This window comes from Phalacrocorax carbo, chromosome 14, assembly GCF_963921805.1.
Source record: "Phalacrocorax carbo chromosome 14, bPhaCar2.1, whole genome shotgun sequence".
Taxonomy (NCBI): domain Eukaryota; kingdom Metazoa; phylum Chordata; class Aves; order Suliformes; family Phalacrocoracidae; genus Phalacrocorax; species Phalacrocorax carbo.
In genome coordinates this window covers 14,722,152-14,748,037 of record NC_087526.1, presented here as the reverse complement: position 1 = coordinate 14,748,037, position 25,886 = coordinate 14,722,152, and the positions used below count along the sequence as shown (strand labels likewise).

At 48.8% G+C, this 25,886-nt stretch overlaps 1 protein-coding gene across 1 annotated transcript; it reads left to right on the top strand.

Moving 5' to 3' along the window:
• The first annotated feature begins 17,705 nt into the window (after nucleotides 1-17,705).
• EDEM2 (ER degradation enhancing alpha-mannosidase like protein 2) lies at nucleotides 17,706-25,746 on the top strand. Its single transcript, XM_064465798.1, has 11 exons — nucleotides 17,706-17,854; nucleotides 17,932-18,042; nucleotides 18,127-18,166; nucleotides 18,522-18,627; nucleotides 19,694-19,819; nucleotides 20,560-20,771; nucleotides 21,950-22,091; nucleotides 22,394-22,518; nucleotides 23,242-23,386; nucleotides 24,565-24,686; nucleotides 25,100-25,746. Exons 1-11 carry the CDS (start codon nucleotides 17,742-17,744, stop codon nucleotides 25,589-25,591), a joined length of 1,734 nt encoding a protein of 577 aa, XP_064321868.1. The 5' UTR covers nucleotides 17,706-17,741; the 3' UTR covers nucleotides 25,592-25,746.
• The last annotated feature ends 140 nt before the right edge of the window (nucleotides 25,747-25,886 follow it).

Sequence of the window (25,886 nt, the reverse complement as noted above, 5' to 3'; positions counted from 1 at the left end):
AGAGGGAGCATCGCGGATGCTGATGGGCAGAGGAGCCTGCCTGACATGGGGCCAGACACAGCTTTTGTGCCCATTACCTGTGGGACAGGTGCAGGGTGGAAGAGTAAGACCCATCCCTGCTGCCAGCCACGCCACGCAAACATTTTGAGGTGCTCCCAGACTGCAAGCCCCCTTCTCCTGCGGCATCAGAACCACCAGCAGCAAGATCTGCTTGCAGCTTTCCCCGTGGAGAAGATGGGAGAAAAACAAAATAACCACATCTGAGAGGCTCTATTTACGCTGCTTACCGGCAGCCGTGCCCTGCTGCCGCACACTACGCCAGCACAGAAAGTGTGTCAGCAGCAGCGAGCCGCGCTGGGAAGGGGACCCGGGCACCGGCACTGCGGGAAGCTGCTCCCCACCTCTCCATCCCAGAGCTTGCCCAGGGCGGATGGGTCCCTGCTTTCCCTGCACGGCGGGCTCTGTGCATTCACCCCGATGCAGAGCCTGGCTGCATGCCTCAGCCGCTCCAGGCTGACCATGACTATGGGGTTATAACTGGGGCCGGATGGCAGATTTCTGCAGATGTCCTCTCTGCTGCTCAAGGCTAGTTGAGGTCCAGCAGGCTGTGAGCTGTGGGGCCCCAGCTGACCCTGCAAGACAGGCAAGGAGGCAAACCTGCAGCCTGAATTCAAGAGAGAGGTAGCTGCAGAGCATTTACCCTTTTGGGTCCCATCCAAACCTGTTTCCATGGCAAAGGAACAAGCACAGTACATACTATCAGCATAATCAGCGATGGGGTGTCATCTCATTATGCCTATATTTCCTGTTATTTTAGCGGAGTTACATGTGGATTCATAGGTGATTCACAGGGTTCACAACCTTCTCAGATACTACATTATTGGGGACACTGTGGGCGGCTGCTATAATTAGTGAATAATTTCTTGAATTCGGTAGCACAAGCATCATGTCACCCTGCCAAGCCAGGTCCCAGCCAGCCATGCTCAGACCACAGTGGCAGGTTGGCCAGAGGAAATGCTGCATCTTTAACATCCTCCTGTGAGTGTCTCTGTTTTGCAGCATGGTTGTAAAGGCACTGGATGGGAGGGTGCTGTGGGGCTGTAGAACCCCCGAAGGGCCCGTGTCCAAACTCACGACAGTCTTCCCAAGCTCTACTCCCATCATAGCTGGAGCTGTCCTGCCCCAACACACAGCACACAATAATGATGACCTACACACGGCCAGCATCCCCCACAAAAAAACAGCCCCTGGAGCTCCGTGACAGAGAAACCCTTGTGTCTGCAACAGCAGAGAAAAGAGGAAGGCAAAAAAAAGGAGTTTGGGGAAGACTACTGAGGGCTGGAGTTTGTCTATTTTTTTCAACATCACCAGTGGAAGATGGTTTGGAAGCCCAGAATTTGGGCCTGATCTCATCCCAGGATGGCTCACAACGATGACCCAGACTGACAGTGGCAAAGAAAAGATTTGGAGACATCTGGTGAAATGTCTCAGGATGAAGACTGAATTACTATCTCTCAAAGTGTGAGGAAAACTCCCTGTTGGCCAAGCTAGATGAAGGCTCTGCGGAAAGCTCTTAGCCTTCCTCTGGTACTGATCATGAGCCAAGAGACCATGTAGGTCATCCCCAGAAGCTTTAGAGCGACCCAGATTTCAAAAAAAAATGCAGAGCAGGCCTCTACCCCTACCTCCACCACCTCTCTGGGGCTATCTGGCACCATTGCTGCCTTCCATGTAACCTAACACGGTGTGGGGTCTTCTGGGGAGGACTCAGCAGCTCTCCATCCCAACCATGCTATGACAAGACCAGTTTCCCCATCAGAAGTTCTAGACCAACAGTTTATCCTCACATCAACAGCACGATGCTGCACAGATGGAGGATTTCAAGGGGAAGTTATTTAGATAAGAGATTATCAGGTATACTTCGATGTCAGCTGAGCTTATGGGCTTAATGCAGAATGATGAATCACCCATCCAAATACATATTATTTTCCCTGGAGGCACTGTCCTGTGAAATTTATTTCCCTCTGAAGGGCCCTGTAAATCATTTGTAACAAATAATCTAGAGTATTGTCAACCCCACGTGTTCTAAAATCCAGAGTCATGTGTCAGGGGATTGGCCTCAATTTCATGAGATCTTTCCTTTCTAGCAGTTTTAGGTGGTGGACCTTTCTCTGCTTTCTGACCCTTTCTTGTTCACTCACCCATTTTTCAAGCTTTCCTCTCTACTCCCCAATCCTGTATATTATATATATTTTAAAAGGAACCTGGTGTTCCTCTCTCGACTCCAGTACCTGGACCTTTCAAACATGAGCAGCACGCTGTTTATTCACTTCTCCTGTTCTCACAGTGCTAGAGAACAAGGTTGGCTCAGCAGCATTTGCCATCCACACCCAGGCATCAGATCACCCCTGCCACCAGTGCTCAGCGTGGAGCTGCTTGTTGGATTTGATATCGCCCTTCCCCGATGGGGAACTAAGCGCGGATGGCCATGCTCTCTGGCACCTGTCGCTGGCTTCTTCCAATCAGCAGTGGATTTGCTGGAGTTTATCCAGGACAGCCTGTGGTGCCTCTTTGGCTTATGTCATCATTTGGGGCTCTCTGGGGTGATTTTGGCAATGACTGTCTTTATCGTCCCCAGGGATTAGATGCAGAGAGACTCACATCCCAAGTGTGGCTGAAGACAGGACAAGAGACAGTTTCCTTCCTGGGGGTCTTGTATGTCCTCTGCCTGGGGACAATCCTGCCTCACTGCTTCTCTCCCACCCTCTGCACCGCTCCCTCTCACCCCAAGCTTGGTGGTCCCCTCTTTTTCTGCCTCCCTCAGCTTCATTTCTGGGCAGCCCCTCTTGGTGCCCATTTCAGCCATCCTTCGCAGCAGAGACATCTTCACTCCCACCTGGGAGACAACCATGACTGAAGCCTGATGGCCAGAAGATTAGAGTCAGGAGTGACAGCCGCCACAAGTGCCTTCCAGTGTAGCAGATCCTTTGGCCACCTCCATGGCTGGCCCATGCTTTTGGAGCATCAACACCCATTGAAAGGAGGTTGGTGGAGAAGACCCTCGTCAGCAGCTCTCTCTGGAGCAAGACGAGCTGAAGCAACGGTTACAGTAGGAGGTGTCGCGGGAAGTGGCTCACAGCAGGACCAGGGCTCCTCACAACCAACCTCGGGGCCCGAGGGCTCAGGAACTTTCTGAAATACCACAGAACACGGGTGCTGCGGCAGCAAATTTTCACTGTTTCAGTGGACATTACAGGGGAATAATTTGTGCCTAGCAAAGGCTGCAGCAGTTTGCTGCCCCTATCTGATCATCTCCCGCGATAGGTGCTCAGCCCTATCTGATCCAGCAGTTATTGAAAACTCAGCTGAGTGTGACTGGGATAATTTTTCAGGGTTTTCACGTTGCTCTTTAACCACGGTGAATATTAAAGAGCCAACTGTGGAACAGGAGAAAGCTCTGTACTTTCACTATGATACTTTCTGGTAATGAGATATTTATTAATGTTCATTTCTTCTTAAAGGAAACAAACCAAACCCAATCCCTTATCTCTCTCTCAGTGTTTAAGTTATGAGTAACACAGGAAGCTATTAGGCCATGAGACAGCAAATACACCCTGCTCAGCAGCCTGTGGGTGTAGGAGATACAGTGATAAAACCAAGACAGATTAAATCACTCCCATTTACCTAGAGCTTTCTGCAACTCTTGAAATGATGTAGGGATCTAAAGATGCTTTGTCTTTTTTATGAGAAAAGCAGCTGTGATTTAGCAGTTTAATCACTTTTGTCACAAAGAAATGCAAAACAAAGCCCATCACCAGCACATATTTTTTTCAAAGCTGTGTTTTGTTTCCCATCAGTAAGGAATGATGTTAACTTCTAATGGCAGGCTGAGATAGACACGTACTAAATAAAGCCATTGCTTATACAGTGGCCAGGCTTAGATCAGCTCTCTGAAAGTGCTGTCCCACTAAGGGCTTAGTAATGGTGTTCATGGCCAAAACCTGCTGACTTTGGGTGCTCAGCAGGTCTTCACAGACAGCTGGCTGACTTGAGGGTGATTTGGGACTAGCCAGAAAATGAAGAGCTGCCTTAGCACCAGGCAGGATTGGGCTTACAGTTTTTTTGCCCTACAGTGACTTCTGAACGACCTCGTTCAACCTGCAGGACTCGAGCCCTGGCTGCTGTAGCTGTCTTGCTCTCGCAGCTGGCGCAGGTGACCTGTGCTCTGGCAGTCGGAGTTCACTCCCATGCTCTGGACTTGCAAACTCCTCACCGCACTGCTCACAGGCACCGGGGTGCGAGGAGATGAAATTCTTAAGAAGAAAATGCAATGAAGTAATTATTTCCTTTGTCATGCCCATGTGATTTATTAGCAGAGCTGGAAACTTCACAGACCTCTGCCAAAGAAGCTGTGGGTCTCACCAAACTATGCTGGCACTGCTCCCATCCCAACCACAGCTCCCTTAGCCAAGCAATTTCCCAGCTGCCCAGCTCCAGCCCCAGCTCCTCACAAGCTTTAGGATCTTTATCATAGACTGCTTCCTATGCCTTCTGCTTGTGCAGCCCAGCTCTCCTGCTCAGTACCTGGGAAAGGGCCATGGAGCACCCAGGAGAACCCACCTCCCAGCCTTGGCCAATGTAGGTGGGAGATGCAAAACTGTTACTGTCCCCCCCTACCGAGTGCATGGAAAATGAGATTTCTCCAAAGGTTTGTGATACAGCCAAATCGGAGCACATGTGCATAGGAAAAGCAAACCAGCCCCATGGCAAAATGGCCATCCCTTCCCAGGCTCCAAAGCCTTGCTAAGCCTTCCCAAAGAAAGGGCCACTAGCTCATTATGATTTTGTAATGCCTCTTTTTCTTCTATGCCTTAAAAATGGTGGTCAAAGGATCCAAAGCTCACTTGCTGCTGCCAGCCCAGACAAGAGGGGTTATACAACATCTGGAAGCTTTGTTTCCTCAGTAGCCTTTTTTAAAACCCATTTTTTATTTCATATTTGCTGGCTTTGACGTATGACTGCATTTCCCACTCAGGCTGTGGAAGTGCAGTAAAAGGCCTTGCTGTGCTGATTGCTGGACACATGTCCAGCAAGGCTCAAGACAAAGACCAGAAGGGGAAAAGTATTCATGGGGCTTTTGAGAAAAAGTCATCTTCTGCCACTTCTCCTTGGTGAGCAATGAGAGTTTCCCACCTGGGCACTTGCCGGGCTGGTCAGTGGTCCCCAAATCACTTAGTCAGAGTGACTGCATGGTCCTTCTTATGGAGAAAGGCGCTTCCCACAGAGTCTGCACCAGCATCCCAGCCAGCCTGGGCCAGGAGACGTGCAGGTACAGTGTCCCCATGTCCTACACTGGCTGTGCATTGTTCCCTGTGGTGGGGAAGGGGAGGCTGCTAAAAAACACAGGCAGGTACCAGGAAGATCTCCCTGGCATTGCAAGGCAGAGGAAAGGGCTCCAAAACCTTTCTTCTACACATCCAGCATCTCTCTTAATGACAGCAGAGTGACCTGATTGTTGTTACCAGCAGAAACCCACAGAAACCCAAGGGAAATCCCACCCTTTGGTACCAACATGGCAGAATGAACATCGCCCCTCTGCAGCCATCCCATCACCCTCTGAGGCTACTGAGGGGCACAGTGAAAGCATAAGGCTTGTTCATGGGCTGGCAGTGTCCATGGGCAAGGCAAACCTTGCCCTGCCCTCTGCCTACCACAGGTCACAGAGCCTCCTGCCACAGCCCCCATGTCTGCACAGGCACAGAGCAGGGCAGGTGCTTGGGCATACCCAACCAACCCAACTCGCCGTTTGCTCATGAAAACAGTGAGGGGTTCTTGCCAGCCCTTCCAGGCGTGCCTCCAGGTGCTACAGGGGTCAATGGTCCCAAAACACCTCTGTCCTTGCAGCAGCAGAGCTCCAAGCAAGGCTAGGAAACGAGCAGCAAGGGCAGGTCTCTATAGCCATGAAAAGCGTATGGACTCTTTTCAGCTCGAGTCCGTATGAACAAAGAGGTGCTTCACTGCAAACAAAACATCCCTTTCGTCTTTCCTCACTCTTTCTCTCCTCTTTTGACAGCAATGTTTTATGGTACCTCCACCAATTGGCTGTACCTTGCAACCTAATTCCACCTGGTCATAAGTCCTGTTCAGGCAGCAAAAACAAGTGTGGTTGATTGTACAGTTAAAAACAAAGGTCAGCTCTGCAGCGGGTCACGGCATCAGCCCCTGCAACGCCATCATCCAGAGACAGTCAATGGCACAGCTGGCCACAGCAGCGAACTGAGGTTGGAGGAGCCTCACGGGGGCCATGCTCTTAATGGGGGAAACATCCAAGATCAGGACTTCCTATTTTAGTAAGACCAGGCCAGGTGAAGCCAAATGAGAATTTCCTAATTACTCTATTTTGGAGTATTTGGCAACATTGCTCTACTTTGGAAAGTGGGGATTTGTCAGAACTGGATTTTTTCCCGCAATGTGCTAGGTTTTCTGAAATTTTTGTTGAAAAAGGTTTCTCTGGTCTGGGAAGAACAGCTGGTTAAAATCAGAGGTGAAACACAAACACCAGTGTTAAGGGGCTCTCAGAAAGGAGGCTGATGACTGAGTTCGAGCTGGCTGCTCCCGTAAATGAGCATTTACCCTTTCTAGTTATGCAAATGGAGAGTGGTGAGTGGAGACACAGGGAGACCCTCACTGCAGCATGGGCTGGACAGGAGCAAGCCTCCCAGGGGATGTGGGGAAGGACCACGCCAGGACCATCTGCTCCCAGGTGGGTCTGGAAGGAGGCAGGAGACAGCACAGGTGCAAAGGGGAGAGCTGCAGCCACAGCCCCGGCGCTGTCCTGGCCTGGCTACTGGCCGTGCCAAGGGCTGGAAGGGGCAAGTCTCGCTTCTCATGAGAAATATCAGAAAGTCACGTTTCCACCACAACCTGTAGTGGGAACGTGTTTGTAATTGCAACGAGCACTGCAGAGTGGAGTAACCACTCCTCACCCACCTCTCACAGTGCGCAGCATGGAGCACAAGCACCTCTGATCTCTATCACTGTGCTGCTTCATTTCCCAACACTGCGCTGTGATGACAGTAGTTATGAGATGAGCTGGCCGGTTCACCTCCACAGCACCTGTGGCAGCTCTGGAAGCAGCATGGCTCGAGAGCCACAGGGCGCTCCTGGGTCAAGCTGCGTGCTTCAGGTGACACCAGCAGCCCCCCAAAAAAGTCACGACTCCAGCCCCTGTGGGGTGGCCAGCCCCACAGACACAGTGGGACACCAGAGTGGGCTGGTGCATCGCTCGGCTGGTGCTCCCTGCCTGCAGTGCTGCTCCACATCCACCCCAGCCAAGCCCCAGCTGGCGTGCATGCAGTGCAGGCAGCATGGGCGCTCACGCCAACGATGCTCAGGTGTCGGCCCTACCACAACCAAACTCATCCAAAATCTCAAGAAGAGCCAAGCAACGCACATGGCAGTGCCTGGAAAGGATCAGGTTCTGGGGCGGTGATGTACCCTGAATTTCCACTGCTTTCCCCAAGCACCAGCAGCTCCCAGGACATTTGCTTTGTTTCCTAAAATCTCAGCCTGAAGCCACACGGTTCAGTTAAAAATCTCAGCTGTCAGTAAGAAAAATGTTATGTTTCTAACACTGAAAGTAGCAAGAGGCAGTTTGAAAAGGTCTTTGACCCTTTAAGACTCTGAAACAAGGAGGCAAACAGGAGGAGCTGAAAAGTCTTAAAACCTCATAATTTCGTAGCCCATCTGATTGCAGAGTCCTGCTGCGTCCTCAAACCTGATACAGGGACCATTTATCATCTGCTGCATGGACTACTGAGGCCTCTTGCAGAACACAGTTTGAGCTTCCCTTGACTGTAGGTTAAAAGATCCCTCCCTAATCTGCAAAAGAAATCTCTCAAAGTGTTTTTCATTGGATTTTTTTCTATTTTCAGAAAGCAGGGGGATGTTTCAGAATTTCAGAAAGGTCATATTTTCCCCTTCTAGCTATGAAAACAGCTCTTTCACCTATATACATGTATACAAATTCAGAAAGTATGTGTTGGTATAAGGTATTAACCACAAAGACTTTTTAGATTAAAACCTAGATAAGCTTAGTCATCTGAATTTTGACTACATTTTACTCAGTTAATTACATTTTTTGAGTGAATGATACAAGATATTCTCCAAAATACCTTTAAAACATCCATGCACAGTTCAGTAAAGTCCTAACCCATTTCTAATATTAAGCTTCACAGAGTTTTTTTACACCACAAAAAAAACAAGAAAGGGGAAAAGACAGGAAATGAGCCCCAACAACTAGGTCTCACAATGAGCAAAATTCAACTCAGATCCGTTGGCAGAATCCTACCAAACCTGGTCCCAAAATTATAGTGTATTTTTGTGGTTGGGTGGTGCCTTGTTGTCGTTATCAGCTTGTTGGTACTTATCCAATTTTTGAGAAATCGTAACTGAACACTTGAGATGCAGAAGCCGCAGCACGAGTATGTTTGACCGAAAAGTGGATGAAATGGGGACTCGCAAAGGCAACGAGTGTTCAGTTACAGATGCACTGCACCCTCAAAACGCCGTGGGAAGGCTCCAGGGGAAGGTGCTGTGCACTGACCCTCCATGGCATCCTCTAAGCTGCAGATAACCATGCTATGATGGACGAGCGGCTGGGGTATCCCTTTGTACCACTGCTGGTTTCTTCTTTGTACACCAGAAAACAAAACGGTTGGGTTTACCAAGGATGAGAAGCTCAGAGGCAGGTGGTGGTTTTGTCCTCTGCTCACTCACTCTCAAAGTGGACAACCACCTCTGGACCTCAGGAGGTCTCTTGCCACGCTGACATCTTCTGGGAGCCTGCTTCTGCTTTGGTGGAGCTGGAAGGTCATTGCAGGGAGTTTTGTGCTGCCGGCCTGTCATCTTCCCATCTGGAAACCTGTCCTTTCAGAGTCCGTTTCCACCGTGTCACCTAACTGCCTCAAAGGAGCTTCACAGCTGGAGCGGTGAAGAATAACTCAGTACATTCATTTTGTCTGACGTGAAAGCAGAGCCAGCACTTGTCTTTGAGGCTCTCTAGCAGGCTCTAAAAATCATTACCAGAGGAGGAATAAATATAATTTTTAAATAAGAGAGGAAGGAGCCCTCCAGCCCACTGACATTTGAGGATTCGGACAGGAGTAGCAGAACTGCTATGAAAACAATCTGCTCATGACACAGATGCTATTTGTCCACCTATATAATTGTTAACAAAAAAGGCACACGGACTCCTTTAAAAATCATTTCCATGTTGGCAGCTGCCTGACTTCTCTGCAGCACTGTGGTCATTCACCTGCCTACACAGCCGGCAACAGAACAGGCTTCTCCTTGGGAGAAGAGGAGACCAGAGCATCACAAGGGCCCAGCAAAAGCAGCAGTCCCTCCCAGGGGCCCCATGGTCCCAGGGCCCCAGGAGCTACCGTGGGGGGCTGACAGCAGAGGGACAAAGGGAGCAATGGGGCAGTTGTCTAAGCCCAGTTTGGACAGCAAGGTGTTTTCCCGAGTGCTGCTATAGGGACTCCTGCGAGAAGCTTCCTGCCCTTTCCTGACGGCAAGGAGCAGCGGAACAAAGGAGAAGTTGAGGAATGAAAGAAGAGTGAAGCTTTGGGAACCTGGAGGGCTGGGTTACTGGGGACCCATCTGGACAGCCCCATCACTGAAGAGGACCAGAGCAGCAGCAGACAGAAAGGCATGGCATCCCTTCCTGTGCCAGGCACGGATAAACCTCTGTGATGCTGTCATGGTGGCAGGGCTGTATCTCACAGCACTGTCCAGAGGGGCAGGAGCTCTCTGGGGACACAGGCCAGGGACTTGGGGGTGCAAAACTGCCTTCAAAATAGTGCTGGTTGACCACGAAGAGAGCAGGTGGTTAGCCACCAAACCCTGCTCTGAAACGTCACTGCCAGTGAAAACATGCTTGATTTTTATCAATAATGCCAAACTAACAACTGAAAACTGAAAGTTTTCTTTTTAAATCAGTTTTCATTCTTTCAGTTCTGTACAAACCACCAAAGGTTTGCCAGAGAGGTTTCAACACAAGTATCTTTGCCAGCACCTCACTTTCTGGCTGATATCTCTGTCCAGGCTGTCACAGAGGTGGCCAGTTCGGAGCTGGTTCTCCCCATTGAAAGCTGTCCTTGTCCACAGATTTGCCAGGCAGCAGAAGGGGGGATAAAAATATCCCTACAGTCCTGCTGGGCTCTGCATAGACGAGGCCTTAGGGGAGCCCTTCAGGTGGCAGCCCATGGATGCAGAAGCAGCTCCCAGATGCCGCAGGTTGCTGGGATGGGGGATGCCACTCCCTGACAGCTCGCTCCCACCCACAGCTCACCAGCGCTCCCCTGGGGCTCTCCTTTAGTCACTGGGGGTGTACGGGAGTACCCTCCAGCTGGCACAGCCCAGCAATGCCCCACACCAAGGCCAGGAGAGCAGGCAGCCACAGCCCTCCCTTACTGGAGACCTTCGAGCAAGTTTTGGGCACTGGATTTCTTTCTTCCTTCAAGACCAATTCCTTCAATCTGTGGGTCTCCAAGAATCTCAGCTTGCTTATAAACACATTGCAATTCCTGAGCCTTTGCGGTTGCACAGAAAAGTCAAGAGATACAATGTGAGCAGGACCAGAGCACTAAGGAAACCACCCCGTACACGTCCCTCTCCCTTTCCTGTCTGGGGCAGGAGCAATGAGGCGGGCATGGCTGATGCATGAATCTGTGGACGGCGGATGGAGGCTGAAGCTTGGCAGGAAGCTGATCTGCTGCCACAACATCCTGCTGCAGCCAAGCGCACCAAGGGAGACCCCGATCTGCTGCATACAGCAGCTGGGAGTCAAGGCAGGTGTCCCGCTGCAAGACCATAACATCTGGCCATCTTAGTCATGGTGGGAGCCTGGTGAGTAGGATGTGGAGAGGAGAGGAAGGGCGACCCCTCCATCTCCTTCCACACTGCAGGAGGGGAAAATGGCTCTGTGGGAACAAGCGTCAGGAAGGACAGGGTCAGAAACCCACAGCTCCTCACCCGCAGAGTGGGGGTGCAGCATGGTGGTGAGGCATCAGACCAGCCTACAAAACATCAGGCCAACCCCGCCGTGGCTGACAGCTATATATGCACACAGATGACAGCCCCCATCAAGAGCAGTATTCTATACCATGGCCAGCAAAACCTCTGCTTCTCCTACAGACTGCCACTGGAATAATGAAGCCAAGATTAATTCAGGGACCTTTGTGGTTTTGTTTTCACATGTGTTCAGCCCTGCAAATGGGCCGACATGCCATGGTTTGGTCCCCGTGCCTCACTGCTTTGCAGGCTCTGCTCCAACCCTCAGCCATGCTAGAGGGGGTTCCTGCAATGCACATCTCACCTTCTCTCCAGGGGGGTCCGGTCCAGCCCATCAGCATACAAAGATTTCCTTCCAGCTTTGCTAATGAACTCACCTCTTCTTCAGAGGCCTCTACCTGGCAGGAAGGAGAGAGCTTTTAACAAAATCAGCCCGCTGCTTGAATCTTTCTCATCAAACATGGATGAGGCACTGAAAATGCCATTACGGTAGATCCCCAGGAAAGGAGGCCGGGACCTCACAAGGAGCAGGTTACTCTATTCAGTGTGTGAGTGCAGAAAGGGGGGCGTAAGTTTTGAAGGCAGTGAGTGCCAACAACATGGACAGAAAAAGCAGGTATTTATTCCAAAAAACCCATCTGGGATTTCTCTCCCAGCCAGTTGATGTGATCCCTGAAAGACGGAGAGGTAAGAGAGCCTGAGCTGTGTTTGGGCAGTGTTTGGTTGCCCAGATCATTACTCCTCTTGCAGGGAGGAACACGGTGTGGCCAGCATATGGGTCTCACACAAATCCTGCCAAGACCAGGCACCGGTGGTCTTCAGGTGGCTCTGGCTGCTGTGCACAGCTCCTGTGAGCCAGCCCTGCTGAGCAGGCATCCCCATGGCAGATGTCACTGAAACCAGTGACCAGACCCTACAGATTCCAGCAGGGATGGGGCTTCCCTCTGCTCTGGCCTCCCACCGCCAACCACCTCCTTCCCAAGCACCTCACGGCAGTTGCTTCTGTTGATGACCATTTACAAAGATTGATTGTGTTGTTTTCATGGTAATTTCTGTGTCACAAAGTTGGTAATTTTCAAATATCAATGTACTTTTCAGAAAGAACAATGTCTTTCAGGTTTTGCCAACCAGATAGAGAGAACTACCAGGGAGGAGCTGTTTTAACCCTGTCAAAAAATAAGTCTAGGGACAGAAAGTAGCCATCAGGGTTGCCACCTGACTGCCTTAATATATGTCATCTATATGACATACCTTGTGTAGCAGCAATATAGTAGTTTTAGGTTGGAAGCAAAAATGAAAAGGCAAAAAGGAGATAAATGCTGGAGAGAAGTGACTCCTCCAGATCTATACTGCATCTCCGTCTGGTTCACATCACACCACAGAAAGGTGTCAGCTGGGAGCAGGCTGCATTCGTTGCCACTCGGGCTCCTGTGCAAGCCCGAGCCTGAGCCCGGACCGCCCCAGCGTGGCTGCTGGTGGTGCCCCCCTTCCTCCCCTATCCCCCCAAAAATTCCCTTTTCCCAAACACAAGGGAAATCCCCACAGCGGCTCCAAACCTGCCTCCCTCCGGTCCCACACCCCTTTGGCAGCTGGTACCAGTGCAGTTACACGCTTCTGCACACAGTCCTTGTCTCCCGCTTCGAGAAACAAGCTCACCTCTGTTCTGACCTTTACCTAACAGCAGGACATCCTTGCTCAGTGACAAGTTTCAGTGAATTTGTTTTACACAGTCATAAACTAGGGAATAAAATGTCTCTGCCACCTCTCTGTGTTTCCAGAGAGCCACAGGAGGGTTTTCTCACTGCTTCTGTCCAGCCGTAAACTCAGCCCTTCTTATCACGTTTGCCGTGCAAATGTAAAAGATGGGGGATTCTCCCAGACATACAAGCTTCTTAAACGTCAGGGTCAAAATCCTATCAGTGCTGGAGCTGATCATCAAACTTCCCACCCCTTTCCCACCAGGCGTAAGGCTGAATAACCCTTCTTGTCCCATTTGCTTTTCTTCTATCTTTGCAAGCTCTCCAAGAAAAATAAAAGAGGCAGTCCCTCTGCAGACGTCCCTGACCGTCATGATGTAAGGGGCTGACAGCAGACAGACGCACACCTCTGCCCTGCCCGCACCAACGGCTGCGTACCTGCTCCCTGGCTGTAGGGATGGGGCGAATTAATGTAAAAGGGAAATGCTGCCTGTCCCCTACTCACCTGTCTGTATTCTCAGACACCAATCATCTGATCATCTCTAAATCTTCCTGGTAAAAAATAACAAAGCCACAATGCCTATGGGAAAATCCTAGCTCGGATCAAGAAAATCAAACCTCATTCACGCAAATGTGGCAGCTTTGGACTTTATTGATGTCATGTAATGTGGGTGCCATAAATCCCCATACTAAAAACCAAGACACACTGATGCTAATTCAGTTTTATTTTTGCTTTCTCACTTGTCAAAATCTCAACAGTAAGCCAGACTTGCATAAAATATTCAAACTCTATACGGAGTGAATTCTTTGTGAAGACAGTGCAAACAGCTTCTGCACGACCCTGTTTAGAAGATATCTGTTTAGAACGAGAGCCTTCGCTGCATTAATTCTCTGGTTGCTGCGTATCTAGAGTTCCTGCAATTATGTAGTTAGTTAAGTTAGTTAGTGAAAGAAAAATCAAGAAGATGTTTAAAGAGAACCAGCTGGAGCCAGGGAAGCTGCGTGGTGGAGTGATGCCGCGTCACCCCTCCCTTCCTCATCTTTTGCTGTTGTTTCTGCTGTCTTGGTGGGACATATCTGTTGGTGCTCCCTGCCTGAGAGAGCAGGGCTGTGCAGCACTGGGACGCCTCGCCAGTCACAGCTAGGCAGCTGGGAGTCCAGCTCTTTCTTTTGTAAATTGCAGCATGGCTTAATATCATGGCACCAAAAGGAAGACCAGAAACCAGGCAGCCTGTGAGTTGTCTGTGTCTTACATTTGGCTGTATTTCTTTTCTCTTTTATTATGTTAGTCAGGTGCTAAACAAATAAAATCAATTCCGAACTTATAAAAAGCAATTGGAAATGTCTAGTCTTTTATAGTGAAATCTCGACTGCAGCAGCCCACAGCACTTGGAGAAAAATCAATCATCGTTTCCATCCTGCTCTGCGTGCTACTAAAATTAAGAATTGATGTTCAGCTGCAAAGGAAAATTATTTCAAGAGAACCACCTTAGCAACAGTTTTCAGTGTTCATAAAACTCCTGTTTACGGTTCTTCTCATAACAGACGAACTCCTACATTCCACGATGAATTATAAATATTAATGGGCGATCCTGATTTACATACAGTTTCCATCTTAATGGGCATCAAAATTGCAAGCAGGGCAACAGCACCACTTATGGTAATAGCAAGTAGTAAACAAGTCCTCAGCCTGAAGATGTCATAAACCAAAGTGTTAAACACCCCTATAATTACAGCCTCCCCCACATCCAAATGAAACTTCATATTATTTTGCCAGTGGCCTTTTCATAAAGACAGAAAGCCTGACAAGCTGGAGTGAGGCATCTGAAGAAGCACTTAGCTCTGATGCAGCCTAAATATTTTAGTAACATGTTCTGTCCATTTGAAAGCACTGCTCCCTGCATCTTCTTTGATTTATTGCATCAAAGCCCACGTAACTTGTATGACATTATGTGCGCACCACATAAATATTCCTTTAGTATATGCCACAGCCATATGCCACAGCCACACCACCCTTTCCCCCAAATACTTTCCATCCCGCCAGCAGTATTTGTGTTTATTAACCAACATGCGGGTGATTGCTACACCACCACCTAGAAGCAGGGGTTGAGCAGCAGCAGCCTCCCATGCCCTCTGACACCCCGAGCTGCGGCAGGGCGCGCTCCCCTCTGGCAATGGGAGCTGCTCCCATGTGGCTCTCCACTGCCAGTTTTCTCAGCCCCTCTGTGGTGGGGCGTGTGGTGGCGACAACAAAGTCACCTTCCATCAGTGGGGCTTGCAATAAAACTGTGGCTATGTCAGGAGGCAGAGCAGCAAATGCATGGGAGGAGATAGCACCGTCTGCCTCCCAGATTTGTTTGGTGCTCAGCTGGGTGCTCAGCTGCCTAAAGTGCTCTCAGAAACGGCAAGGAGGGTGATGAACACTGCACCAAAAGTGGCTTTCCACAACCAGCTCAGTATTGATCCAGCTGCCTCTCCCAGCCGCTGCTCTCTTGCTCGTCACTCCCTGGAGCAGCGATTCAGTCCCATTGACACCATCCTCTTCTGCTCATCCCTTGTTTTGATCTTTGCTATTCACAGCCCTGGCAGGTCAAGGGAAAGAAAGCTCTTTTGCAGTGGACAGCTTGACTCCGTTTTAGTTAGCTACGTTTTTTTTTTTTCCATGAAAATATTTTAGAAGTACTTGCTGGGGTGCAGTGAGTAATTACCACACTTCAGTTAGTGCAATTAGTGCCCGTGATGTTGGCTCCACGGAATCCGCCTCCTCCATGGCCATGGTGGCAGCGTGCTCCCGCCTTCCCGGCTCTCTCTCTGATGCCACTGGAGAGACGCTGTAGGGCTCTGCCTCTGCCGTGTCCTGGTTTTCTTTCAACTCACATACTGTATCTGCTTCAAAAATACTTCAAGCAACTTTTAGAATTCAATAACTGACTTTGAAAGAGAAATTACTGTTCCAGTATATGGTAAATGACAGTGGTCTAGAACACTGTTAAATTTAAGTCTGGAAGATGAACTTTAATAAAATGCGCTTCAGTAATGTACTGTGACAGCTTTTAGTGAAATCAGCTCCAATAGTTTGATTCTCCCAGAAATGCAGAGAGATATACTCCAGCAGCCTTGAGCCATGGAATAAGAAAGCAGACAGCTTTATGATAAATGTCCCCAGAAACGCAAATAACAGCTGCAGCAAATGAACAATACGTTGAAATTACTCGGTGGCTTTTTGTTGCCACCACAGAGCAGAGCTGTGGGCAGCCGGGCCGGTACACGAGTGTGCACTGACACCTAGTGGGATAGCCTCGGGCCAGGAGCCTTGGGCTAAAGTGGGTTTACTTTATTAAAGCACATCAACAGCCAGCCCTCCCTGATGCTAAGCATGGGACAACGAAGCATGGGGTTATTTGTGCCCCTTCCTTTCCTGTGAGCAAGCCGCTTTAGTTTTGATTTCTACACACTGCGCCTTTGCCAGGCAAAGGACTGCCTTAGTACTTCTCTTCTTGTTTCCACTCTCCCTGCCAGGGTCCCACCTCACTCCCCCTCACCCATGGGCATGGACGGGGGAGAAAGGGAAGGATTTACTGTGGATCAATCAAAGTCTAACGATGCTAGCGGAGAGAGATCTCTGCCCATCACTCTGCTCCCTGCCCACGGCTGAGGGTTGGAACTAGACGATCTTAAGTCCCTTCCAACCCAAATCATTCTAGAATTCTATGTTAAAACATAACCTGCTGGTTAAACAGCAGCGTGCTAAAATTAGTGTAATCACACTGGGGGTACAGGCTCTGAAATCTTCCCTGATGTGAGCCACAGCACCGATGCGCCAGGTGCTCATTCCTCTGGCAGGGAAGCGGGCTGCGGCAGCCCGGCTGCCTCGGAGCCAGCCCCGCTGGGACGCGAGGGTGCACGCCGGCATCTGAAGCCCGCTGCCCGCCCGGAAGGGTGACGCCACCGCACGGCTCCACGCACGGGCTCGGACACTGGCTTCTCTGAAGCGCGTCCTGATGCATCACGCAAACCTCACGGAAAGCTGGATTTGAAGAGGAGGGAGGAAGAGCATGAGGACGATTCTAGAGGAAGGCTTACGGGCTAGGAAACTCCCAGTCGTGTCGCAAATATTCTGGGCTATTTCCAGCCTCATTTCCAGAGAGGAACTGTGCAGAAGCGGTACCAGGAACCATCTCCTCATCCCACAAGGGACAAGTTGGGGCTGTTCAGCCTGGAGAAGAGAAGGCTGTGGCCTTCTAGTACTTAAAGGGGGACTATAGGAAGGATGGGGGCAACCTCTTTAGCAAGGCCTGTTGCGACAGGACAAGGGGTAATGGTTTTAAACTAAAGGAAGGCAGATTTACACTGGATATACGGAAAATTTTTTTTACAATGAAGGTGGTGAAGCACCGGCCCAGGTTGCCCAGAGAAGTGGTGGAGGCCCCATCCCTAGCGACATTGAAGGCCAGGCTGGACGGGGCTCTGAGCTACCTGATGTAGTTGAAGATGCCCCTGCTCACTGCAGGGGGGGTTGGACTAGATGGCCTCGAAAGGTCCCTTCCAGCCCAAACCATTCAATGATTCTAAGCGCCTTCCCGGGCAGCTGGGACCAGCGCTGGTAACACACCATTGCTATAAAACCACCACAGTGTTCCTTACATTTATTTTTCAGGTCTGAGCGCTACGCCTCCAGCACTGCCAGCTCCCCCCGCGCCTGACAGGCCACCCAGGAGGCTCAAGCCGCCGCTCCTGTGCGGCTGTGCTCCTGACTGCAGTTACACCCCGTCCCGGCGGTGATTACGGCAGCGGGCGCCCCGCGGCGGCCCCACAGCAGCGGCGGCACCGTCCCTCCCGGCGCCGCTCCCCGCCGCCTCCCCTCCGCCCGCGGCGCTCCGCCGCTTCCGCCGCAATACGCATGCGCTGCCCGGCCCGCCCGCTCCCATTGGCTGGCGGCCGGGGGCGCGGCGGGTGCCGGGGGCGGCCATGGCGCTGCTGCGCTGCCTCGGTACCTTCCTCTGCCTGTGGGCGCTGCGGATCCCGGCCCCGCCGGCCGCCGCCGCCGCGGCCCCCCGGAGGCTGGATGTCGCTTCCTACCGGTGCGTGCGGGGCCGGGCGGTGGGAGCGGGCGGGGCCGAGCCGGGCCGGGGCTGAGCGGGCTGTGCTTGTGCCTCAGGGAGCGGGTGCGCGCCATGTTCTACCACGCCTACGAGCACTACCTGGACAGCGCCTTCCCCTACGACGAGCTGCGGCCGCTGACCTGCGACGGGCAGGACACCTGGGGCAGGTAGGGGCCGCCCCCCGGGACGGGGCCCGGCTGCTGGGCATCGCCCCCTCCGCCGGGCCTCACCTCCCTTCTCTCCTCGCACAGCTTCTCCCTCACGCTGATCGACGCCCTGGACACCCTGCTAGTGAGTACGAGCTGTCACCCGGCCTTCAGCCCGCTCGCGGCCACCGTCAGCCTCCTCCCTCACACCTGGTTCTTAGTGGCGGTGACGGAAAGCCAGTTATTAATTGACCACGGAGGTTTTGCTCCGGCCCTGGGAGGCAGGTGGCCAGAGCTCCTCGCCCCTCACCCCTTCCAGCTCTGGAATGAAAATGTTTTGAAATGAGATGAAACGGTCAGGTGCTTTTTTAGTGCTCTTTGCGGTTAACGGTTTCACAAAATAGTAAAACAAAACTAGAATTAGCCCCTAACATTGAATTGCGCCTCTGTTTTCCTGTGAACTCTGAGCCTTGTTCTCTGCTGTCCCCCTCCCCCTGCAGATCTTGGGAAATGTTTCTGAGTTCCAGCGAGTCGTCAATGTACTGCAGGAAGGGGTGGATTTTGATATTGATGTCAACGCGTCGGTCTTTGAGACTAACATTCGAGGTGAGGCGGGTTTTTCCCGTGGTGTTTATGCTGGGTATAAACATATGTTTACGTTTTACCTTTCTGTACCAGTCTCTGAACTGCCCACGGAGGTAACGCAAAGTGAACAGCGGTCAGAGTGAATTTGTAAGGCAGTGTGACAGGATGTGTAAACATACAGAAAAATCCCAAACAAATGTCACTTCCTTTTTGTCTCTGCGCATCACCTTTCTGCTTCCTGCCTCAGCACAAACAGAAGTAGACATGGCAGTTTCAGTATTCCGGTGCCAGGTTTTAAACTTTAGAATAAACATCTTTTCCGCTGAAATGGTAGAAATTGTCTACCTACTACTTTTGGAATAGAGGTTATTGATTTCTTGTGTTAGGGTCATAAAGTTAAACTTGTCTTTTTTTCCTGAAAATCACAAAGGCCTTTGGAGTCTTGTACCCGATTGAACATCTGACTGCTTCAGTACTGTCCAGCTAAAAGACACTGGCAGGAACAAAACTGTTAGTTACGCTTTTTTTGTTTCTCCTGCTGAATAATGCTGAGCCAGTTTTTGCAGCACTGTAATTACTCTGTGTTTGTGCTTATGTGACAGTAGACAAGGCTTTGAAAAGGGCTAGTAACTCTCTGCCCCATCAGTCACGCTGAAATTCCTGACATTGGCCTAGACATTTTTCTCCAAGGGATTTAAGAAGGTACGCTGTGCTACTTTACACAAACGTACCGTTATGCTGTCTGGAAGAAATGAAATGGAATTCCTCTCAGAGGTTCTTGTTCATTATGCTGTTAGCTTTCTGGTTGTCTGCGGGGTAGTGCAGCTATAGTAAGGCAAGTAGGATCTGATGTTTCTAAAATAATGGAAGGTGTATATCTGTTACCTGTTGCAAGCAGGTAGGAGGAAACAAACCAGCCACAATTCTTTTGTGGCATACTGAATTAGGCTGTTAAAGGTGAGCCATCTCACTGTTCTTCTCCATAAACACTCCCTCTGCATCATGGTAAATACAAATAAATAGAACGGGTTTCAGATTTCATTCCTCCCTGCATTCCTTAACGGGATTCTTGCTGTGCGTCTTCCAGTGGTGGGTGGCCTCCTCTCTGCTCACTTGCTGTCGAAGAAGGCTGGCATTGAGGTAGAAGCGGGCTGGCCATGCTCTGGACCACTCCTCAGGATGGCGGAAGAGGCAGCTCGCAAACTCCTGCCGGGTGAGAACTTGTCTGGTTTGTGTTGCGGTGCTGTAGTTCGTGAGGTAACTGGTGTGTTTGCTGAAGATGTGTAAACTTGCTTTACACTGCTTGATGTGTAAACTCCTAAAACAGTCCTGTGTTCCCTGAGCTCAATGCAAGTTTAGCTTGTGGGCAAAACATTATGATATATACCAGTTGTATATATGTGTGCCGGGTGTTGTACGCGCTTAGCACATCCATTTGTTTGTTGCTTGTTGAGGGGAAATATGTTTACTATAAATAACAAATGAAGGCTGTGAAACAGCAGTTCGTAAAAACACGAAGATGCAGCTGTATCTACGCCGTTGTGGGCCGCTGCTGGGATGCGTGCCCTTATAGCATGGCGCTCTTTCCTTGCGTGGTGTGTACCCTGGGCTACCACAGTAATCGCAAGCTCGGTGTTTGCGCTTTGAGTGGTGTGTTTAGTTCAATTTTGACTACCCTGCTTATGCTGTAAAAAAAGTAGGGATGCAGTCTGCTGCTCTGGGCAAGGTGGAAGAGATCTGCAGTACCTTCCCAGGACTTGTGTGTAGCTTGGAGTGCCCTCTCTGCCCCTCCCAGGGTCACACTCTACTTCTCATTCCGTTCTTTGCAGTTACTGCGATTGCTCCCGTCCTGCTTCCTGCCTGGGTGTAGTGGAATGAGAGGCGCATGTTTGCATGACAGTCTGTCAGATATAACAGCGAACACTCGTGTGAACCAAAAATGTTATGTTTCAGCATTTCAGACCCCAACTGGGATGCCATACGGAACAGTGAACTTGCAGCACGGAGTAAACCCTGGGGAGACCCCAGTTACCTGTACTGCTGGAATTGGTACATTTATAGTGGAATTTGCCACTTTAAGCCACCTAACTGGTGACCCAGTGTTCGAGGATGTTGCCAGGAAGGCTCTGAAGGCACTATGGAAAAATCGCTCAGATATTGGACTGGTGAGTGAGGAATGGGCTTCGAATTCACTGGGCTGCTTTTTGTGTAGTTTGTGGATGCAATTCTAGGTGAAAAAAAAGCATAAACAGAGAGGCGATAGAACTAGATCAGTAACCACAGTGCTAATAACTGGGCTGAAGTCGCGTGTTTGACATAGTTCCCGAACACGTGCAGCGTTCACACCTCTGCTTTGGTGGTGCCACCCAACATCATGCCATTGTTCTGTTCCACAACAGATGTGGTTGGGAGACAAATGCCTTCTACTGGGTAGCAGTTTTTGTAACAGCAGCTGTAACAGATTAAGTAAAAGTTCTGTCTGATACCTGGTGGGACAATGCCCTGTGGAAGAGAACAAGAGTGTGGCAAGTGCACCAAGATACCACCAGCCCCTACAGCTTTGGTGTTTTAGGAGTAGCCAGAGATGGAAGTGTTACCCCCATGTTCACTATCTCCTGGTCAGTCTTTCTTCAGTTAATTTCTGTAGCTGCTTTTTGAACCTGTGCGAACTCATAGGGTTGCACATGTGAAGTGGAAGAGATTTATGCATATGCCGTTTGAAGAAGCATTTCCTTTTGTTTGCTTTGGGATCTGTTTATTTTTGGTTTATACCCCTAATCCTCATTCAAAACAGAATCTGAATAGCTGGGTTTTTTCATCTTTGCTAAGCAAGTCACAATTGTGTATTTTGTTCTCCATCAGCTGAGTCTTTTTCCAGGCAGAAGAGTCCCAGGTTTCAATGATCTATTTAAATATTAGCATGGCAGCTCTCATGCCTTTGACGTCCTTGGCCTCCACCTCTGTATCTGTCCATCTTCATCCTCCTCTACTCTTTCATAACATCGGAATTAGGACCAGATGCATCATGTTGAAATGGTGCATCTGTACAGTAGCATAATGCTGTTTTGTTTTGGCCAGTGCAGCATTTAAATTGGAAGCATAAAATTCCAAAGTTGTGTTTTCTGCAGTTTGTACTTCTCTGATACCAATAAATGTGTTTTGTAATGGAGAAAATGCTAGTTGGAAAGGACATTGTGAATCTGTGAAATGGACAGTCTGAAAAAAAAAAAGGTCAAGGGTTTCTTGTGTGGTGGAGGTGTAGGAATTTGTTTTAGTTACTGGTCTAAAGATAAGCTTTATTTCAACTTTAACTTCCTCTTTCCTCCTCCCTCACTTCTTCCAGGTTGGTAACCACATTGATGTGGTAACTGCCAAGTGGGTGGCCCAAGATGCGGGCATTGGGGCCGGAGTGGACTCCTACTTTGAATACCTTGTTAAAGGAGCCATCCTCCTGCAGGACGAGGAGCTGATGTCCATGTTTCTAGGTGAGCAGTTTGTTTTCTGTGTGAAGGGTCCCAGGAACACCCCTTGACTGCACCTGTAAAAACTCAGGACTTTGGGACTGTGGAAGGAAAAAATGAAGAATCTAATAGGGTACATTCAAGACTGTTCCTGAAGCCTTTGCCGTAATACTTCTGAACGGTTTGTGATAACAAAGAGTTACCAAAGTGAGCATCCTGAGAAGTCGCTCATTTGACATGGTGCAAGTAAAAAAGGGGCTTCTCTCATTCTTAAGAAAGGATTTTTTTTGTTGTTGGATTACCTATCCATCTGTGCTTCTTTATAGAATATAACAAAGCTATCAAAAACTACACAAAGTTTGATGACTGGTACCTCTGGGTTCAGATGTACAAAGGAACAGTGTCCATGCCTGTTTTTCAGTCCCTGGAGGCCTACTGGCCAGGCTTGCAGGTAAGAGCTGCTGTACCAGTAGCATACGGTGATTTTGTTCATCTGTCGTGGGTTGGTCTTTAACATAAAAGTTACAAATATAACCCTCATCTGTGCTGGTGTAAAAATATTTTTTGATCTCTGGTGAAATTTGCGGTAGCCTGAGCCTGTGGAAGGGCAGATGTTGACTTCATCTGTGGGCTATAAAAAAAGTCTCCTGTTAAGCATGATGGGAGGGCAGTTTTGTTGTAGCAAACTCCACTGACAGTGGTCTCGTAATCTAGATGGGAACATAAGGCAAAAGATAATGACTCCTCTTTTTCCACCACCTTATAAATGCTTTATCTGTGTGAACGCTTTCCCATTGAGAGGTTTGCTTTCTCATCAGGACTTACATTTGGTCTGGGTCTTTGTTTTTCCGACTGAAATAGACTGGATGCTGTGATTGGCTAAAAGAAATGTTGACTGAAGGACGCCATCCTTTCCTTGAATAGAAATCAAAGATTCTTCATATTATTCAGGTGTGCGGAATGTGACCCGACAGAAAAGCAGCACCTATCTCCTTAGTCCTACCTGTTCTTAAGGCATCATGCTGAAATATTACTTACTCCATTCAGACCTGCCAAACCACCCATTTCTGTCGCCATCTCTTGCTTTGACTATAGGCATGTTATTGCATCAGTTCCTGTGCTGCTTCTTCTTCACCCAGATGTTACTTTGCTAATGGTTTCCTCTCTCCCTCAGAGCCTAATTGGGGATGTAGATAATGCCATGCGAACCTTCCTCAACTACTACACTGTCTGGAAGCAGTTTGGTGGGCTGCCTGAGTTCTACAACATTCCCCAGGGCTATACGGTGGACAAGAGAGAAGGATATCCGCTCAGGCCCGGTAAGCAGAAATGAAATAAAAAGGAACATGGACTCCTGCCTTTGCTCTGGTGGCAAGACCAAATGTTAGCAAAACCTGCCCTCCAAAAGTTTCTCCCGAGTTTTGCTTTGCTTTAGTTCCCTCCTGCATTTCACCAGTGATTTCCGTAGTCAAAGCTACACGTTTTGCTTTCTGCCATTCACAAAGGCAAGGCTACTTTTTAAAGGAGGCGAACAGTAGTGTTATTATATAAAGGGGGCGTGTTAATGAATTGGATTCACAAGGTAGGATTTGACATGCTTAAGTGTTAGACTGTCTGATATGGGATGTTTCAAAAGTAATATGAAATGTTTATGTGACTGCTTGTGTCCTTTAAATTTAGGAAGTGAAAGTGAGTATGAACAGACCACTCTAGTTCTGTTGAGTTCCTGAAATAAACTAACTCTAGTTGCGCTCAAACAGCTCAACATGTAAGAGGGAGTAGATGTTGTCTGTGATACTGCAATGAAATGATCTGTCTTTTTGGTTGGTGGTTTTTTTGACAACTCTGACCAAAAAAAAAATTCACACCTGATTATTATGTCAGTAAAACTTTGTAAATGAGAATAATTAATTTCCTTTCAGTCTGAGCGTTCAGGCGACATCCAAATTGGACACTTCTACCAAAAATACTCATCAGCATTAATTTTCAAATGTGTTAGAGCATCCAGAAAGACCTGTTTCTTTAGTAAGTGAACACAGCACAGTGTATATGTTGCCTGTGTAGAATATTTTCACAGTGCCTATTTCTGCGGTGCTTTAGAGCCTCTGAAACAGAGGTATTACAGTATTGTTTAAACACTATATTTTGGGGGTTGAATTTCTTCTTCGTAATCCTTTCTAGAAGCATCTTTCTCTCCTTCCTTTGGCAACTGAGTTTTAATCCTTCTCTCTCTTTGTTCCCTTCCCACCCTGTGAATGTGGGAGCGGAGCATTAGTCACTCTTACCTGAGCTGATGCAAGTTGGAGTGGATTTCTTTGTAGCACAGCCTTAGTAAAAGCATGTATCTGCTTTGAGCCAGAGGAAATACAAGGCAAGCTAGGCTGTTTACCTGATAGTCCTAAAGTAGTACTGTTAAATCGGTTCAAGGAATATCTCGTCTTCCCTATGTACATGGTTTGGTAATCTTCATGCTTGCAAACGTTTGGGTTTTTTGCAGAGCTGATTGAAAGTGCGATGTATCTGTACCGTGCTACAAGAGATCCCACGCTCTTAGAACTGGGAAGAGACGCGGTGGAGTCAATAGAGAAAATCAGCAAGGTGGACTGTGGATTTGCAACTGTAAGTGCTTAATCAACTGCTAAGTCGGCTAAATGGCTGCTAAAAATCAGCTTTTAGGCAGTGTTCTCCTGAGTGATGTTTTACCATTGGGTCAAGTGATTGCTTTGTTTGAAACATGATTTCTTTTTCAAACAAACCCCTGGTATTTCTCTGTGAAGCTGATGTCGTAACCGCTGGTCATGTTTCTGGTAGTAAGTTCCCTCAAGGGAACAGCGGGCCAATTTCTGTATTGGCTGTTGCACCAGAGCACCAAACATGGGAAAGCTTTTCATGGCATCAAAATACAGGGTGAATTGGTGCCACCCTGTGCTGTTTAACTGAAATGAATTGCAAACCGATTTTACTTTTCCCCCTAAGATCACAACTTACTGAATTCAATACAACTGTAACCCACTATATTTCTTAACTTGCAGATCAAAGACCTAAGAGATCACAGACTGGATAATCGCATGGAATCCTTCTTTTTGGCTGAAACAGTAAAATACCTGTACCTGCTGTTTGACCCAGACAACTTCATTCACAATGACGGCTCAGCCTTTGATGTGGTGATTACACCATACGGGGAATGCGTCTTGAATGCTGGAGGATACGTGTTCAACACTGAAGCTCATCCTATAGACCCTGCCGCGCTGCACTGCTGTATGAAGCGTAAGGAAGAGCAGTGGGAGGTGGAAGACTTGATGCGGGAATTTTACTCACTGAAAAAACCCAAGAAATTCACTTTAAAAAGAGCTTCTGGCCATGGTGAAGGGGAAGGTGCAAAAGACTCTGAAGATGCCTCTTCAGAGAAAGGTGGAAAGAAGGGAACCTCTAAGAAGAGCTCACACTCCCTCCTGAGTTGCCCCAGTCAATCCTTTAACTCTAAACTTGCAGTACTGGGACAGGTCTTCCTAGATAACACCTGATTCTATTTTCATTAGCAGCTTAAATTATTGATTCAGACTCTGGGAATATATTTTTATAGTTTCATAATGGAAAAAGTTGTACCTCACAATGTGAACTGTATTATGAAGTGAAACAGCTTCCCATTAAATTCTGTTACTGCTGGTTCATAAAATGAGATTCAGATATCAGCTGTTAATGCTGGAAAGTTGCTAATCTCAAGCCAATTGGTTGCCTGAGTAGCAGGCAGGTATTCAGGAGAAGAAAGGAAAGCCTACAGGTTAGAGGTACCTTGTTTATTTCATTGTGAGTTTGTCT